This window comes from Ipomoea triloba, chromosome 1 (genome assembly GCF_003576645.1).
Source record: "Ipomoea triloba cultivar NCNSP0323 chromosome 1, ASM357664v1".
In the NCBI taxonomy this organism is placed as follows: Eukaryota; Viridiplantae; Streptophyta; class Magnoliopsida; order Solanales; family Convolvulaceae; genus Ipomoea; species Ipomoea triloba.
Window position 1 is genome coordinate 7,490,195 of NC_044916.1, and position 17,781 is coordinate 7,507,975.

The following is a 17,781-nucleotide window of genomic DNA, read 5'->3' on the forward strand; positions in this document are numbered from 1 at the left end:
GATAAGGAAGAGAGAGAAACGTGAATATACTTCCCAAATATACGGATAGGGACGGCGCACACCGCCATAGGGTCACACAAAAATTTCAAATAAATACGGAGTATCAAATACAAATAAATAAATATATAAAACAATCACATATTTAAAATGATTTTAATAGAAAAATGCATGTCTTTCAAGTTTTATTGGGTGTGAAGAGAGAGATTAGGCCATTGTTATACCGTGGACGATGGTTACAAAACGACGTCGTTTCAATAAGAGGGAGAAACAGCTTCCGTAAATCTCCGTAACTGATACTACAGTTCATTTCAAATGATACTAGAGTTGTGTTGAAAGGGAACTACAGTTGCGCGGGACGGATGCCGTTTCATTCCGTTTGTTTTCATTAATCAAAACGACGTCGTTTTGATTCGGACATTAGGAGGGGTGAGTAGCATTATATATATATATATATTGTGTGTGTGTGTGTGTGTGTGCGCGTGCGCGCGCGCGCGCGTGTGTGCATGCGTGCGTGGGAGTTTAGTAGAAATGGAGAAGAAGTAGTATAGAAGAGGAGGTAGGGTTTAGGGAAGAAGAGAAAGAAGAAATTCTTTTCATTAATGTTCAGATGATTCCCAACAGGACAAAAAGCAATATAAATAAGGACAATTGTCCTGCTAATACAGCCAAGAATTTTCCAACGAACTCCCGGATTCTGCTAATCAAAATGATCTACTGCTGCTAAGCTGAAAACGTCGTCGTCTGATTCTTCCAACTAACGGCTGAGCTTCATGCGACGTCATTTGAGTTAGTGCCAACCGCTTGTAACCGCTAGATGTTGTACGACGTCGTTCCAGGTTTCTTCCTCAAACTTCTGAGTTTTTATTTCCAACTTCCGCATTTACTGCTCCCTTGGCAATTCCTTATTTTTCTCCCATACAACTTTCCACATTCATCACATTGCCCTCCCCTTCAATTGATCCTTGTCCCCAAGGATCGAAGGTGGGAAACTACTTAGTGATATGATAGAAGTCTTCCCAGGTGGCTGCTTCCTTAGGAAGATTTGCCCATTGAACCAAAACTTAAACCACAACTGCATTGTTCCTCTTAACCATTCTTTTACCCAAGGCTGCCACAGGGTGAGTTAGAATCATTCCTTCAGGATCAGTGGTGGGCAATTCAGCTTGTTCGTTCTATTCCTTCTCCAACCCTCTTCTTTAGCTGTGAGACATGAAAGACTAGATGAATAGCAGCCTCCTTGGGTAATTCCAGCTTATAGGCTACTTGCCCTACCTTGCCAATGACCTTAAAGGGCCCATAGAATCTGGCAGTGAGCTTAATGTTTGCTCTAACAGCCATAGAAATCTGTTTATAGGGCTGGATATTTAGGTATACCCAGTCCCATACCTCTAGTTTCCTCTCAGTTCTATGCTTGTCAGCCTGCTGCTTCATTCTAGCCTGGGCCTTGTGAAGATTTTCCTTAAGAATGGCTATCATTGTAGCCCTTTCCTTAAACCATTCAGCCTCATCTTCATCCTTGACAGCCCCAAAATCTAAAGATGGTGGTGAGTACCCATAGAGTGTTTGGAATGGGGAACACTTCAATGAAGTATGAAAATTGGTGTTGTACCAATGCTCAGCTAGGTGCAGCCACTTCACCCAAGTTTTAGGCTTGTGAAAGACCATACATCTAAGATAGGTTTCCAGACACCTATTAACTCTCTCTGTCTGCCTATCACACTGTGGATGATAGGCAGAAGACATACTCAAATTCACCTGCAGTGGCTTGAATAGGGACTTCCAGAACTTGCTTACAAAAATTTTGTCTCTATCACTCACAATATATTGAGGGAGTCCATGGAGTTTGTAGATGTGTTCCATGAATACCTCAGCCACCTTTTCAGTAGTGTAGGGATGAGATAAGGCCAAGAAGTGACTGTATTTGGTGAACCTGTCTACCACAACCATTATGACCTCCTTGCCTTGGGAATTAGGCAGCCCTTCAATGAAATCTATTGATATATTTTGCCAAGCTTGGTCAGGAATTTTAAGAGGTTGCAGCAGCCCAGGGTAAGCCACATTTTCCTCCTTACACCTTTGACAAATATCACAAGACTTGACAGCTGAAACCACTTCATTCTTCATGCCCTTCCAATAAAACAGTTGTTTAAGTCTTTGGTAAGTTACTTGCTGTCCAGAGTGTCCCCCTATGGGAGAGTTGTGCAACTGCAAGAGAAGTATGTGCCTTAGGTCCCCTTTTCCCCAATATACAATCTTCCCTTATACTTGATCAATCCCTCCGTCACAGAGAATAGGGAACCCTCCTCAGCAGCAATCAAACTTTCAGTCAGTACTTTAGAGGCCAATTCATCTCCTTCATAGCTTTATATAATCTCTTCCATCCACATGTGTCTAGCTATTGAAATAGCTAGTAATTCAGTTTGATCCACATTTTCCCTCCTGGATAGGGCATCTGCTACACAATTTTTCACCCCTTTCTTGTATTGAATAGTATATCTTAGCCCTAATAGCTTGGTCAGTCCCTTCTGTTGCATGGCAGTGGTGATTTTTTGCTCCACTAGGAACTTAAGACTTTGATGGTCAGTCTTAATAGTAAAATGTCTTCCCAATAAGTAAGATCTCCATTTGTCAACTGCATTTATGATGGACAAGTACTCATTTTCATAAATGGACAGCCCTAAGTGTTTGCTTCCAAACCCTTTACTGAAATAAGCCACATGTTTTCCTTCTTGCATAAGGACTGCCCCATCCCCTTGTAGCAGGCATCTGCCTCTACTACAAACTCCTTTTCAAAATCAGGTAGGGTAAGCACTGGGGCAGTGCATAGGGCCTGTTTAAGTTTCTCAAATGCAACTTCTGACTCAGTATTCTAGTAGAATGCATCCTTCTTCAACATATTAGTAAGTGGTCTGCTTATGATGCCATAGGACTTGATAAACCTTTAGTACCCGGTGAGGCCTAGGAATCTACTAAGCTCCTTAATATTGGTTGATTTATGCCAAGAGGCCACAACAGTTAGCTTGGCAAGGTTAGTTTGTAAGCCTTTCTCAGAGATAATGTGCCCCAAGTACTCCATTTCTCCTTTTGCAAAGAAGCATTTACTAAGTTTGGCCAGAAACTGATGGTTCTTCATAACCCTTAATACTTCCCTTAGGTGCTCCCAATGACTCTCCAAGGTAGGGCTGTATATCAGTATATCATTAAAGAACATCAATACTGTTTTTCTGATCAAAGGCTTAAACACAGAGTTCATAAGTGCCTGGAATGTAGCTGGGGCATTAGTGAAGCCAAAATGCATTACTCTGAACTCATACAATCCTTGGTGTGTCTTAAAAGCTATCTTGTACTCATTCCCCTCCTTCATTCTAACTTGGTGATACCCAGCTCTAAAATCCAATTTCGTAAAAACCCTTGCATTGGCCAATTCTGAGAATAAATCTTCAACTAAGGGGATAGGAAACTTGTTTTTGATGGTTTATGCCATTCAATGCCCTATAATCAATGCAAAACCTCCATATGTTGTCCTTGAACCAACAACACTGGGGATGCAAATGAAGATGTGATGTAAAGTAATGTACAATTGTACCATTATAGAAATATATAAAAAAAATTATTAATACCATGCATAATGATCTAAATCATTCTCAATAATGCAAAAGCGCAATTAAAATACTGAGTCTTGTTCTAAATAATCAAAAGAATATTAATTAAACGAAAAAAAGGAGAAAAACTTAACCTAGATTAAAAAAAATACAATAAAATTATATTCAAGGTTTCTTTTTTATAATCTTTGATGCTCAACTTTGAATGTTATGTATATAATTTGACTAATTAATTGACCAAAAGTTCATGCTAAGTTTTATATTGTATTTTTTAATACACTTTAATATATTCATAGTATATGTTTAACAATCATGTCAATTTTTATTGGATTAGTTTGAACCTAAGACCTTTCTTATGGAAATCAATGGGTAAGTTAAGAATTATAAATATTCAACTGACTATTCCGTTAATAAAATTTACAATGACGGAATGTGTAGTATTTAGGAAAAGTAAATGATATAATAGAAGGGCAAAGTAAAAAAAAAATAATTAAAAATACTAAAATTAAAATAATATGAACCATTGGACCAATATTTATTAGTTTCTGTTATAAGTCCTACTTTATTAATTTTTATTAGATTTATTGATAGATTTTTAACCCTACACCTTTTGGTATTCAACTATTTGACCATTGTTAATGAAGGCAGTAGGTGTGGCGTGTGCACCTCTCTTATAATTTACTCATTGAGTACGTTTTTTTTTTTTTTTTTTTNACCATTGTTAATGAAGGCAGTAGGTGTGGCGTGTGCACCTCTCTTATAATTTACTCATTGAGTACGTTTTTTTTTTTTTTTTTTCAAAAAACAAAAAAAAAGAAAGAAAAAACTTTATTAAAGAAAATCAATTTTATGAAATTCCTTCCATACCTATCGCCCTAGAAGTCTAGAACACTTGTTACAATACTGTAAGTAAAATTAGAGTTAATTACCGATTTGGTCCCTCGACTATTGGGATTTCACCACTTTGGTTCTCGACAATTTTTTTTGCCCAATTAAGTCCTCGACTTTGAAAAAATTAACCAATTTGGTCCTCCGTTTATTTTGGTGTTAAACAACTGTTAAATAGGACCAAATTGGTGAAATCTAAATAGTCAAGGGACCATTTCGGTAATTAATTTTGACTGAATGGTCCCTTGACTATAGTGAAATTACCAATTTGGTCCCGATTTAACGGATATCAAATGGTAAAATAAACGGGAGGACCAAATTGGTTAATTTTTTCAAAGTCGATGACTTAATTGGGCAAGAAAAATTGTCGAGGACCAAAGTGGTGAAATCCAATAATCGAGGGACCAAATCGGTAATTAACTCAGTAAAATTATTATATCAGAAACTTTAAATTTCAAGTCCTTTAATTTGTTTTTCTCCTGAATTAACTTATATTGATTTACATATACATCAAACAAAGATACAATCCCAATTTTGCAAGGATATATGTATGTATGCCAAAAAATAACAAGTATGAATGGATATGATGGACTAGCAAGGTCTAAAACCCCACTAATCTACTCTACACATCTCAGCATGGATGCAATAATTATATATATATATATATATATATATATATATATATAATGAGAAAAATACTATTCTATTCATGATTAGCAGAGTAGAAGGCCTCAATTTTCTGGATGGAGTATTTGAGCTCCTTCTGAATGCTCAACCTTGAAGGTGACATCACAATGTCTTTCCAAAAGGCACCTTTCTGGTAAGCTGGGTGAGGGTGGTTATAGAGTTTATGTATGCAGTCTGCATCCTCATTCAACCTCCCCACCACTTTTAGCACATTTATCTCATCTGGATCAACCAACAATGTCCTTTCCCTGTCCTTCCATCCTATCAACTTAAGTCACAACCATCCATGTTAGCATCTATTCTTACTTAGCTTGCACAAAAATATTTCTATCCAGTAACCAGCTTGGTTGGTGTGAGTGGCCGTGCACTCTTATCCCTTAAGAGAAGTCAATAATTCAAATTTCAAAACTCTCGCTCGCATGAAAAAACTAATATGGCCAGCACTTTGCTCCTTAATTGGGATGCTCCGGTGCGAATGATGATTAGTGTGAGCATGGTACGGGCTTAAAAGTGCCTCCTATAGTTAGGGTTTGCCTAGGACACATCGGCAAATTATACCAAGGGCCATGTTCTATCTTACATTGTGGACCCTAGTCCAAAAATTTATGTGTCTGCAGTTTACAGTTAACATTTTCTGTACCTGTAAACAAATTGAATGCACATAACATGCTAATTAAAGACACACATAACATGGTAATTACAAAATACTGATAACTACATACACATAAACTATTCACTGCACATGATATATTGATATGTTAACTGCACGCACATAACATGTTAACCAATATCTTATGTGTTTGCAGTTAACATATTATATACTTGCAATTAACAATTTATGTGTCTATAATTATTATATTATGTGTCTGTAATTACTATGTTATATGCCTTTAATATTGTTTACAAATTCAAAAAGTATTAACTGAAAGTACAAAATATGTTAACTGAAGATACATAATTTTTGGATCAAGGTTTACAAGCAAATAAGCAATATGAACCCTGGTCCATGCCCCTATGGTATAACAATTGGGCACCTCATGGCCTAATAAAAAAAAGATATTTCTATGAAGTAAAGAGTAGAAGAAGTTGTACCTTGGGAGGGCCTTCAAGAGCATTAGTGCTGTACAGTCTAGCATTGTCTACTAAGTTGCAGTATGTTGTGAATGCATTTGCAAACCTCTTGTGGGACTTTAGCTGTGAATTTACCCTCACAGCTCTTCTACACATTATAGCTCTCCTGTGCAATCAAAAAGATTTTTTTGAAATAGGGAAACAGTAGTAACCTCAAAATTTTGCTTGACCATAAGAAGTTGGTTTATTGAATACCTTACTCCTCTAATGACAGCTAAATAAGCATCACAGACAACCCCAACCAGCTCTATTCTGTAAGGCCTTCTCTTTTTAACCCCATCAACAAGGTCAGGCTCCTCATCAATCCTTTCCCAGTAGTTCTCAGTCACAGTTCCATCATCTTCCACCTTGTACCCGGCTCCCATCCTATAGCGGCGCCGATGCACATTTCTAGCCATTGTTATTGTCTGCACCACAAATGGTAGCCACGAAAGCGTGCCATCCATGATCACATCTCGCCCTTCATTCAGCGCGGTTACAAGCAGAGATGATGCTGCATCTGTAGATGATTGATGCACCTGCAAAGTACATTCAATGCTTGCTTGCATTATTACCACCAAGAATTCCTTTGACAACATAAGGTAAAAATATTGCCCTGTTAATCAACCTATCAGCTAATTTTGGCTTATTTGACCATAAGGGCTAAGCATACTAAAAATGAGGGCTTTCTGGTTTCTTTTTTTTTTTTTTCCTTGTAAAGGGGGAGGGGTGGGGGTGGGATGAAATACCAATTCTGCAGTTTGAAGCATGTCATGATGGCCCCTGGAGCTGAGGGCTTTGTAGATGACATCTGATTCTTTGAAGGCATCTGCCTCTATTACAACAGCATTGGCAGCAGCCCCAACCCAGAATGGTCTACAACCAAAAATCAAGCACCCAATAATTATTCATCACTAATATTGAACTTCATGGTTTCAAGAATGTAACATGTTTAATTTTGTAGTGGGAAGTGCTTGATCCTAACAAGCGTATCAGAGCATAGGTCATGGGTTTAAGTCCCAACAAGAGTAAACTGTGCAGTTAAGGCCGACAGGTGCTGGGAGGCAATTGTTGGGGGAGGCCTGAAGGGCCAGATATAAGGAAATAAAATTCCGTCTTCACTACTAGCTATAGCTTTTGACGTAGCAACACTAACAGTTAAGTACACAAGATATATATAATAATAATTATAATGTCATGCCAGCAAAATCCTGTTAACAATATATGATTTGGCATTGAATAAGGTGGTCATACTCTTTGAGAATGTCCTTGAGCACAGTGCTTTTCCCTGCTCCCATGCCACCACCCATGAAGAGGAGGACAGGGCTCCTATCTTTGTGAGCCATTGGTACCATCACATCTGTGCATTTTGAATCATCAGCAGCAACAAGTCCTATGGCTTTCATCTCCTCCACCAGGGTTGTGAACACTCTTGCAACCTTCAGATTCTTTGTCACCCTCTCAAATCTCTGCTCCCTTTATATATTTCCATAAAAATTAAATTTTAGCTTGCTTAGTGTAACGCGCAGGGCACTTTGCTATATATTTCCGAGGTTTCCTACATCCTTCTAAACCTATCTCGGACTTTCCCATAGCTTCTCATTCTAAAAGCATGTATATAACACTAGTAGTTGTAGAGATGCATGGAATATTCTATAACCTTGTAGAATCTTAGAGTTGTGTAGAGATTTAGGGAGGGTTTTAGGTATTGATTCTTAGCTATAGGATTTAGTGGATTTCCACCCTCCATTAAGGAGGTGGAATGAGTATAAATACCCTTCATGGGCTCATTTGCAAACAACCTTGAAATCCCTAGAATCCAAGTGTTCAAGTAATCCAACTTCCTTTTCCAAGGGCTCATTAGTGCCAGATTCTTGCAGACGTCGTTAGAGGGAACAAGTCCTTAAATTAGTCATGGTATTAAAAAAATAAATAAGGAACATTAAATAAGTTAGAAATTAATACTGTATACATAACTTTATAAGTTGTGATACTATTATAGAAATCATTGTATCCAAATAATAAATGGTTATACCTCCTATATATTAACTTTGGAAATCTAGGAATTGAAGAACATGGATATAGAAACACACATACCTAGTAGCTGCCATGACAATGTTTTTAAGCTTCTTTTTTGGCTCAGAATAATCAGTAGCACTCAAAATCTGGAAATATGTTAGGATATAAAGTGAGGTTTTATTTAACACACCCTACTTTTAAAACTCATAATTGTGGATCTTGATTTAGTACCTGGCTGATCATATTAGAAGCTTGACTCCAATGAAATGCAAAATAGCTAAGGATCAATCTTTCAAGCTCTTCCACAAGCTTTATGAACAGAGAATCCGCTCCCGGTTCGTTAGCAAAGAAATTATATATTTCTTCCTCACACCCTTCTATTTTTCTTATATAATCAGAAGCTAATTTACATAAGTTTGGGCACTCTCTCTTGTCTGCAAATCCAATTTGCCTAGCTGCCACATTCAAACACAACATATCACACCATATATATGTTTTTAAAAAAATATTGAGATTAAAGATCAAAGTTTTAGCATATATATGACATTGTATAGTATTTTCCTGCAGACATTGTTTTATTATTTTACTTGGCTTCCACCTATATATTTTTATAGCTGCAGTTTAAATGCACCTTATCATCACAATTAAAGTACTTCTCCTATAAGTACATGTTCAGAACTCCTATGCGTATTGTTCATCAAGCCTCACCAGACTTTGTGAACCTCAATTGTCAATTCAAACACCAACAAAAGACATTATGAGTTTATTTTCAAACAAAAACAAACATGATTAAGGAAAAAACCTTTGAAAATGAAGAGAAAGAGAAGGTTGAAATGTATCATCATTACCTACATAATGAGAAAATCTTTCAAGCTTGAGGATCTGGCCTGATTCAGAGACTTTGACTCTTGGCACAATTTTCAGGTCCCTGATTTTCTTGATGCGAAAATGCATGACCGCTGCAAAAATGAATCCAATGGAAGAGGCTAGAAGGATCTGGGTACATGTGGGCTTTGTGCTTGAATTGCTGTCATATTCAGAGGGTGAAGATCCAGCGAGGTATTTGATAAAGTGCCATGAAGATGATGATGAAGAAGAACAATGGAGAGGAGAGGATGGTGATGAAGCCATGTTGTTTCCCATGGTGCAATTAATTATTGATGTTGTGTTTCTGCATTCTCATCATCCAAAAAACACAGAGAAGAGAGAAGGATAAAATGGCAGTGATGATAAAATGAATTAAACATTCTTTTTTTTGCATGCAAATATGGAGGAAATAACAGATCTTTGGACAGCTTGCTTGTTCAGAGAGAACTTCTATCATACACTTGGTGTACGAGATCTATGAAAAATACTATCAATTTATCATACTCGGAATTTTTTATTTTTTATTTTTAAATTCATACGTCAATACTATTGTATATAGAATATATTATAAGTTTATAACTAACTAATAAATAAATTATGACACTTCATCAACGACTACTGATGCCTTAAGCTTTAGATGTTAAAGAGAATTCTCCCATAATGGTTCTTACCGAAATGAGAGTAACAAAAGTATACTATATAATATATGAATAATGTTATACATCCCTCCGAAATTTCTTATCCCCTTAATTTTCATCTCAGGATTAGGAGTGTGCAATTGGTTAACCGAGTCATTTTAATTGAAGTTTTTAAAGGTTTAACCATTAACCAAACGGAACTGATTAACCGAAGTTTTTTAAGCTAAAATTTTAAATCTATAAAATAATACCTACAATTATAAATTCAATTAAAATAATACTTATAAGAAAATATACAAACACAATACCATAACAACACTACAAATATAAAAACACACATTATAAAGTCCAAACATCCATATATATTTAATTTTATATATATATATATATATATATATATATAAAATTCCGGTTAACCGATCGTTTCGAACCGAATTAATCGTTAACCAAAATTTTACAAATCCTTTAATAGTTTAATCATTACCGAATTGAAGTTTTTCGGTTAAAGAACGGTTAACCCCTATTCTTCAATTCGGTTGGTTAATCGAACTTTAACCGAAATTTGCACACCCCTACTCAGGATATGGCACTTTATGGTTGGATTTTGTTGTATTTGCTTACTAAGAATTTTTTTTTAAAAAAAGTTGTGGTAAGAACAATTAATTCATGCAAAACCAACGAAGATTTTAGAAAGGGAAAATACCATTATTCATAATATATAAAAGGTTTAAAAAATCTAAACTTTTATGTGCTGTTATAATTATATACAAACTTTTATAACTTCATAATTTAATACCAAATATTCATAGTTTTATATGCTATACATATTCATATTAGTGAGATATTGTAAAAGAAAATTCTAAACAAGTAGTCAACTCAAAGGGGATGGTAGGACAAACATGACAAATTATGCTAGGGCAAGGTGGACCCGAGTCAATATCCATAATTTTAGAACTTCATGTTTACAATTTTAGAATTCTATGTTCACAATTTTAAATCTCAATATACAAAATTATATTACTTAATATTCACAATTTTTGAACTCTATATTCACAATTTTGTTATATAGATTCAAAAATTGTGTTATATGGTTGAATATAGAGTTCTGTAATTGTGAATATAGAGTTTTGTAATTATGAATATAAGGTTCTAAAATTGTGAACATAGAGTTCTAAAATTGTGAATATAGACCCGAGTCCATGTCATAACAACTGATGACGGCAAATTATACCATGGACAAAAAATAACCTTCAAATTTTATATCAGTATTTAACATATTTTATACATACAGTTGACTGTTTTTGTACATGTAGCTATTATATTTGATAAGGTAAATATGTGGTTGCACAGTGAAATATGGTAAAATATACTTTATTACTTGTGAACCGGATACAATTATTTTATACCTTAGGCGTAACTCGGTCAGCGTGGCAATGGGTCAGAGGTTTCCGAGCTACTTAGCTATTTAGTAGTCAAAACAGCCAAAAGTCGTCCCTCCAGCATTAATGCAGTATATATAGGGTGCTAGGTGACAAGTGCAAGTCTTGAGGCATGGGCGCCGCGTGGAGGCCATGCACGGGGCCAAACGCAGGCCCACAGTATTCTGCCCAAGTGCCTGGCAGCTACGGGCCATAAGAAGAGAGGGGCACTCTAAGGCAAGCTGATCGGGCTGGTCGACCCTGAACGGTTCTTACGCGTCAAGGCTTGCAGGTTACCAAGGCCGGAAGATCGGGGAAATCGGAGGCCGGATAGACCGGTGGGCGTGTCGCCCGGTTAGCACCTTGCTCGGAAACCGGTTGCCATACGGTTACGATACCCGGACAATAATCCCTATCAATATTATGTGCCATTAATTATCAAGTCATTTGTTAAATGTACAGGAATTATTAACTGTACGTACAGAATGTGTTAATTGAATGTACAAAATTTTTGAATGAAGGTTCACAATCCATGGTATAACAGTTGTCATATGATTGGTTGGACTAGAAATCCAAACTCCAATGTTGAGTATATAATATATAAACTATAAATATGCCGTCCAACTATCAGTTTAAACTAAACTTTTAGTTGGAAGATAACATATGCTTCAATTTCCAAATATAGTTACAGCTTACACACTTCAAAAGAGTTGGACCAAGATTAACAAGGAATGTAAGAGCTAACACTTATTTGGCTATTTTCTATACAAATAAGATTCTGATATGGGTTGCTAAATGCTCATATAGAAAACATCAAACAGGGTCTTTCATGGCCTAAAGAATCTCAGAGGTTGCATCATATCATATATAGCCTTGAGAAGAACCATTATTTCTTGTTGAATCAACTTAGATTCCCTTGTAGGTAGGAGAATTTTTCTTTGTCCACCACACATACAAAATGGAACAAATTATGAGTACTCCTGCTGCAGATCCCAGCGCGATTCCAAGAATCTTTCTGACGTGCTTCTTGTCCCTACTCTTGGAAGAATCATCTAAATTGACCACTGCAAAATCGGGTTAAACACACGGTCAGGTAGTGAATCCAAACATCTATGCATCGAAAGACTCACGAGGAAAAAGGGGGCGGCTTCGAGAACCTTGAGTAACATGGATAGCTGAAACTAGAGGGCCATATGTGCTTTGAAAGGGAATGCAGCAAGTGCCCTTCCCAGCCCAGAAGAAGTGAATGTCCAACACATTGTTTGTCACGTTCGCCTTGAATGTCTTCACCAACGCCTTTTTAGACCCCCCGGCCTCGTCTTTAACATTGAAATCTCGAAGAACTCTTTCCCCCTTCAGTTCAAATAATACGACAGTAGATCATATATACAAACACCGGACACAAAACAGCTAATGGTACTACTACTTCATAATTTGCCATACCTGAATGTAAACGTCAAATATGCGCTTCCCGAGGCCTTTCCAAGAGTTCCGAGAATCGTCCATTTGTATCTCAGCAAAATGAAGATCAATGCTATATACACCTTTCTTTAACCCAAGACCATAATACCTCAATGAGCTTGGAGATATCCTGGCTGTTTTGTAGAGTTCAGAGTCGAGAGTGTTTGTGATCTGAGAATCCGTCTGAGCTGTATACTTCGGTCCGTTTGGGTTGTTAATGTATGTTCCAGAACTGCTCACTCCCCAATGGTCGTTCGAGCCCACGTAGAACGATGCTGCGCCTAGTGTCTCCGAATCATCATCGAATTCAGTACCGGATACAGATTCTATTCGCTTTCCACCGCAGTCGATAGAAAATGAAGCTGCAATAAACAAAACGAATCACATATTGCTCCATTGAGTGATCCGCTAATTCTCTTTGTTTACAGAAGACTCGATTGAAAATTATAGTACTTACTTGATGAAGCTATCTCAGTGCACACCGAGTTTTTTATTAAGCAAACGCTATCAAAATTTTGCAGACAAAGGAAAGAAGTCATAATCTATTATCAACGTTAAACACTGTAAACATTTAATGGCATTTCATGATTTGCTCGGATTGAATATTCCATCAATAAAAGCATGCTAAAACAGAATACACCAAACAATGTTGTAACTACAAATCCGATCTCCATATTTTATTGAATATGAAAAGCTACCAGTTATTGTCACTATAATCTAACCTGTCAAGTGACCTTTCGCTAGTGATCGAAGTGCCAACGTCATTTCTGAAAAAAGAAAAAAATATGTTCGCCTATTTAGATGTGCAGATAAGGAGGCACCAAATGAAATGCCCATTCCCCCACCTCGATCCATAAATTCTCGAAAGTTGAGGGTTATAGGAGTAGACTCACACTGAAATAGCTGACTTATTTGCAGGTATAGTTCCATAGATTTGATTGAATGAGATATCTCTGAGACAAGGCGAGATCAATAGGAAAAGGAAACAAGATACAAATTTATCAGCGTTTTCTCATTAAAATCCTTCATTTCGATCAGGAAAGAGAAGAAAAGCTCAAAAACATATACACAAATGTAAATTCTTCGCTAAATCAAGACAGGACATACAGAGCGATAAGCTTGGGAGTTATGATGTTTGCAGGTAGCTCCCCGCTCAAGTTATTGCTTCCAAGATACCTGGGATGCACATGATTCATATTTAACCGAGTATACCCAATATTTAGAAAAAAAAAATTGATATATTTTGTAAAGTCAGAGAGATCTTACAAGTACTGTAACGAGGCAAGGTCTTTATATGAATTTGGTATTTCACCTGTCAAGTTGTTGAAGCTCAAGTCCCTTCAACAAAGGAAAGAACTCAGAATATAACCATTTACATTGTAAAATCATAAAATTCTTAGTATACGAATAAAATGAATTCGAAACAACTGCACCAAAAACAAATAATTAAAACCAACAAAGAAAATGAAGGTTTTGAATAACTATCATCATCTGGAAAGAAGCTTACAAGATTTTCAAATTAGAGAAGGTACTAAGCCGTTCTGGAAGTTGGCCAGTCATCCGGCAATTTCTTAACGATCTGCATGTGAAAAAGATGCAAAACTCATTTAGTACATTAGCTATCAAGTACCATAAAGAGAACTAAAAACAGATTTGACAAGAAAACCATCATCATCAAAGCTTAAGCGATTGAACATGTATTGGTCATACAATATAGAAAGACTGGTCAAGTTCTCTATGAAATTCAGAGAAGAATCTCCGTTACTGAGATCGCCAATTCTCCTGCGTAGAAAATGAAGAAAAGAGACAAAGGGAGTGCACGTTAGATTATCTTGAAGATATTTCATTATTTTCCTGTTGACTGGACAAGCAAGAAAAACATTAAATTGCAGTATTGTGAATTTGAAAGCATCATTTTATTAAAAGTTGAAAACCAGGTTAAAATACTGCTACAGATCCCAAAACCGCAAGTTGATGACAACGATATGGCAAAATATTGCTATTTACAAAACTAACATGAAAGGAAAGGCAAAATATTCAACATATTTGTTTGTTTGGTACTAAAAGCAATATTGCTTATTTCAAAAAAAAAAAAAAAGAAAAAAAAAGCAGCAATATTGCTTACAAGTCATCTAGCTTCGTTAGAGCACCATAGCTGTTCGGGATAGGGCCTTCAAGAAGTGTCCCTTCCAGTCTCCTGTTGATTACAATGGTATATCAGAATTTTGTTAATTATGACACTACTTAACATGAAAATCAAGAATCGAGAACAATAGTTTGAAGTGTTGATTATGTAAATGTCACACATAAATAACAGGAAGTTAATTTCTTCTTCTTCTTCTTCTTCTTCTTTTTTTTTTTTGTGAAACAAACAGGAACTTAATTTCAGATAGATAAAATACAAAATTTAAGCATACAGGACTGTGAGATCTGTCAGACTTCCAATGAATTCAGGAAGCTTTCCCGTGAAACCATTAGCAGATGCCCATCTGAAACAGGACATGCAGAGCAAAAATGTAAAATCAATCCATTCCACATTAATTTCTCCAAAACTCGGAAAGAAGATCTCATAATGCTTTACAGGATAATAGTACAGAAGTGCTTACAATACGCTGAGAGATTTCAGTTTTGACAGCTCTTGGGGAATTGGCCCAGACACTCCGCTGCTATCAATATACCTAAGTGATCACAAAACGCGTCAGCTCAACATGAAAGTAAATAAAATTGAATGGTACAAATCCGTTTTAAGCGCTGTACTGAAGGAAGAGTTGATCTTACAGCTCTTCCAAGGTGGTTAAGTTTCCTAGTTCTGGTGGCAAGGGTCCATTCATATTGTTTGAGCCAAAACTTCTGGAAAAGATGAAAATTATTCAAATGAAAAAAACGCAATTAATACAGAGTAATAGATAGATTAATTCCTTTAATATAACAGAAAACAATATTACTTACAAACTAAGCAAACTACTGAGATTTCCCAGTTCTGGAGGAACTGGACCAGTGAAATTGTTAATGCCTAAACTCCTGATAATCGAGAAAACATAAAATTTAGTTTACTTCTTAAAATTTATGTCTAGAGAAGTACTATGAAACATTAAGAAGGAATTATACAGCCATTTCATCTTTGATAACTGCCCAATTTCAGCTGGGATAGAGCCATTCAATACATTCTGACCCAAATTCCTAAAATAATTCCACACGATCATCAGCATCAAACAAAGTCAGAAATCTCACCATCCAAAAAGAAAACTAAATAACATAGAATTAACTTAAATAAAGGATCACTTACAAGTCAATCATTTCTTTAAGCATAAACAGTTCTTTAGGAATTTCACCAACAATATCTAAAGCATATATTTTCCTGGAAAATATGAGCAAGTGAAATTAGCACAAAAAATAACTGTTAGGAATTAGGATAAAGCGTTTGCCACTATGCCAAAAGCTATAGCCCGTAGCAAAAGCACAATTTTATTTTCTTATACCACCACATTTTGAAGACACAGGGTGCTGGACTTGGCCCTTCAACCTCGGCCCAACAATCCCCTAGCTACATGGTGCTTAGACTTGGCTCTTTACGGGCCTCCGCCCAATAATAACAAAATAAATTAGTGAATAATCAAGAGAGGGAATGAATGGACTGACAAGTGAGTAATGTGGCAGGTAGTGGGAGAACAATCACAAGCAATCCTGGGATTAGCTTCTGGTGGTGCCCAAGCAGCAGTTTTGTTGCAAGGGTCAATATTGTTGAAGTTCACTTTGCTTCTCAAATTCCAGTGATCAATTATCTTGTTAATTGCATCCACTGACCAAAAACCACTCAAAAGCCTTAAGAGCATAACAATATAAAACAGATATGAAGAAAAACAAATAGAGATATTAAACCCAAATGAGTTTGTTCAGATTATATCACATTGCAATTTCATACTGTAAATTGGGCATCATTATACTGTAATTGAGTGGTGTAATGAGGAAGAGGAAAACCTTCTTTAGGGTCTGTAGGTGGCTGTGCAACAACAGTGCTCAGCAGCCCAAGCACAAAGAAGGAGAAACCCAGAATCTCCATTATTGCAGACCACTCAACTCAAAAAGTTTGTTTTTCTTTTTTGGAATTGGTTGTTGGTTGTGTGTAAGGGGAAGGCCAAAAAGCTCCTTTTAAAAGCTTGGTAGACTTGATTCTGATGGAAACATGTCAGAAAGCAACAAGCGAATGAAGCCATGGCAATCAATATTCTTGGTTTTTCCATTGCAGAATGTAGACCCAGTCCGGTTGACCTCATGTCATTGCATCAATAGTCAATAGTACTAGCAAGAGGCAAACGGGTGATGCATGATTTTTCTTTATTATTATTATTATTATTATTTATCACAAGGATATAATTATAGAAAGACAAGCTTACATAAATCTCGGCCAATTTTATGAAGAAGCTTGTTAACATTCAGGCAATCAATGCATATATTATTTTGAATTACAGAAAACTTGTAGTGGCTATAATATATTGATTTACAAGAAAACTAGTCATTGATGTGTATTTTACAACAAGAAAAGGTTGAGTTTTTTTTTTTTTTTTTTGAAAGGAGAAAAGGTTAAGTTCAAATGTCCTTTTGTGATTTATAAAAGAGATGAATTAGACTAGAGAAATAATTTAACACCTAACAATAATTGAGACCTGTGCAACTCTTTCATAAGTGGAAAGTTTTACAAAATTTGAAATAGCATATTCATTTGCTTGGTTTTACTACTTTTGCCTAGTCGATGGTTGACTAACTTCAAAATTAAAAATTTATTAAAATAAAAATGAAAACGATTTAAAATTAATAAAATATTAGTAGAATTTAACAATTTGTGTCAAACTAATTTCCTAATCATGAATATAGGTAAATCATGAAGACTCGAAGTAAGTATTTGTGGAAAGAAGAAAATGTGGGAAAGATTTTCCATTGATATTTGGAAGAGATTTTCTAAGTCTTAATGAAAACAAGCAAAGAATTATAAGGATCCTGACAATAAAAATAGACAAACTTTACTAAAGATAAATTAAACTATCAAGCCAATGACCTTGTGGTCTAGTGCATCCGGTTGCACCCCATGTTGGA

At 36.0% G+C, this 17,781-nt stretch overlaps 2 protein-coding genes across 2 annotated transcripts; both read right to left on the bottom strand.

Annotated features, from left to right (window-relative positions):
- Positions 1-5,186: 5,186 nt before the first annotated feature.
- On the bottom strand, positions 5,187-9,583 carry LOC115999566. The gene is made up of 8 exons (XM_031239411.1): positions 9,155-9,583; positions 8,538-8,761; positions 8,385-8,452; positions 7,542-7,763; positions 7,037-7,163; positions 6,504-6,826; positions 6,270-6,414; positions 5,187-5,445 (listed from the first exon to the last, which is right to left on the bottom strand). Exons 1-8 carry the CDS (start codon positions 9,447-9,449, stop codon positions 5,194-5,196), a joined length of 1,656 nt encoding a protein of 551 aa, XP_031095271.1. The 5' UTR covers positions 9,450-9,583; the 3' UTR covers positions 5,187-5,193.
- A 2,198-nt stretch (positions 9,584-11,781) lies between these two features.
- LOC116010256 (probable LRR receptor-like serine/threonine-protein kinase At1g56140) lies at positions 11,782-16,910 on the bottom strand. Its single transcript, XM_031249616.1, has 19 exons — positions 16,669-16,910; positions 16,330-16,489; positions 15,977-16,048; positions 15,799-15,870; positions 15,640-15,711; positions 15,469-15,540; positions 15,297-15,368; positions 15,108-15,179; positions 14,816-14,887; positions 14,401-14,472; positions 14,198-14,269; positions 13,957-14,028; positions 13,798-13,866; positions 13,584-13,643; positions 13,413-13,457; positions 13,148-13,194; positions 12,673-13,052; positions 12,387-12,582; positions 11,782-12,293 (listed from the first exon to the last, which is right to left on the bottom strand). The coding sequence occupies exons 1-19, from the start codon at positions 16,748-16,750 to the stop codon at positions 12,136-12,138; spliced, it is 1,917 nt and encodes a 638-aa protein (XP_031105476.1). The 5' UTR covers positions 16,751-16,910; the 3' UTR covers positions 11,782-12,135.
- Positions 16,911-17,781: the final 871 nt, after the last annotated feature.

Bases quoted from the DNA above. Each gene is read 5' to 3' on its own strand.
- LOC115999566 (XM_031239411.1), bottom strand. From the start codon at position 9,449: ATGGGAAACAACATGGCTTCATCACCATCCTCTCCTCTCCATTGTTCT. The intron at 7,164-7,541 runs GTATGACCACCT...TTTTGGTTGTAG, and splicing joins CTCAAGGACATTCTCAAAGA to ACCATTCTGGGTTGGGGCTG. The intron at 6,415-6,503 runs GTATTCAATAAA...TTGATTGCACAG, and splicing joins GCTGTCATTAGAGGAGTAAG to GAGAGCTATAATGTGTAGAA.
- LOC116010256 (XM_031249616.1), bottom strand. From the start codon at position 16,750: ATGGAGATTCTGGGTTTCTCCTTCTTTGTGCTTGGGCTGCTGAGCACT. The intron at 13,867-13,956 runs GTAAGATCTCTC...TGTGCATCCCAG, and splicing joins CTTGCCTCGTTACAGTACTT to GTATCTTGGAAGCAATAACT. The intron at 12,294-12,386 runs GTTCTCGAAGCC...CCGATTTTGCAG, and splicing joins AGCTATCCATGTTACTCAAG to TGGTCAATTTAGATGATTCT.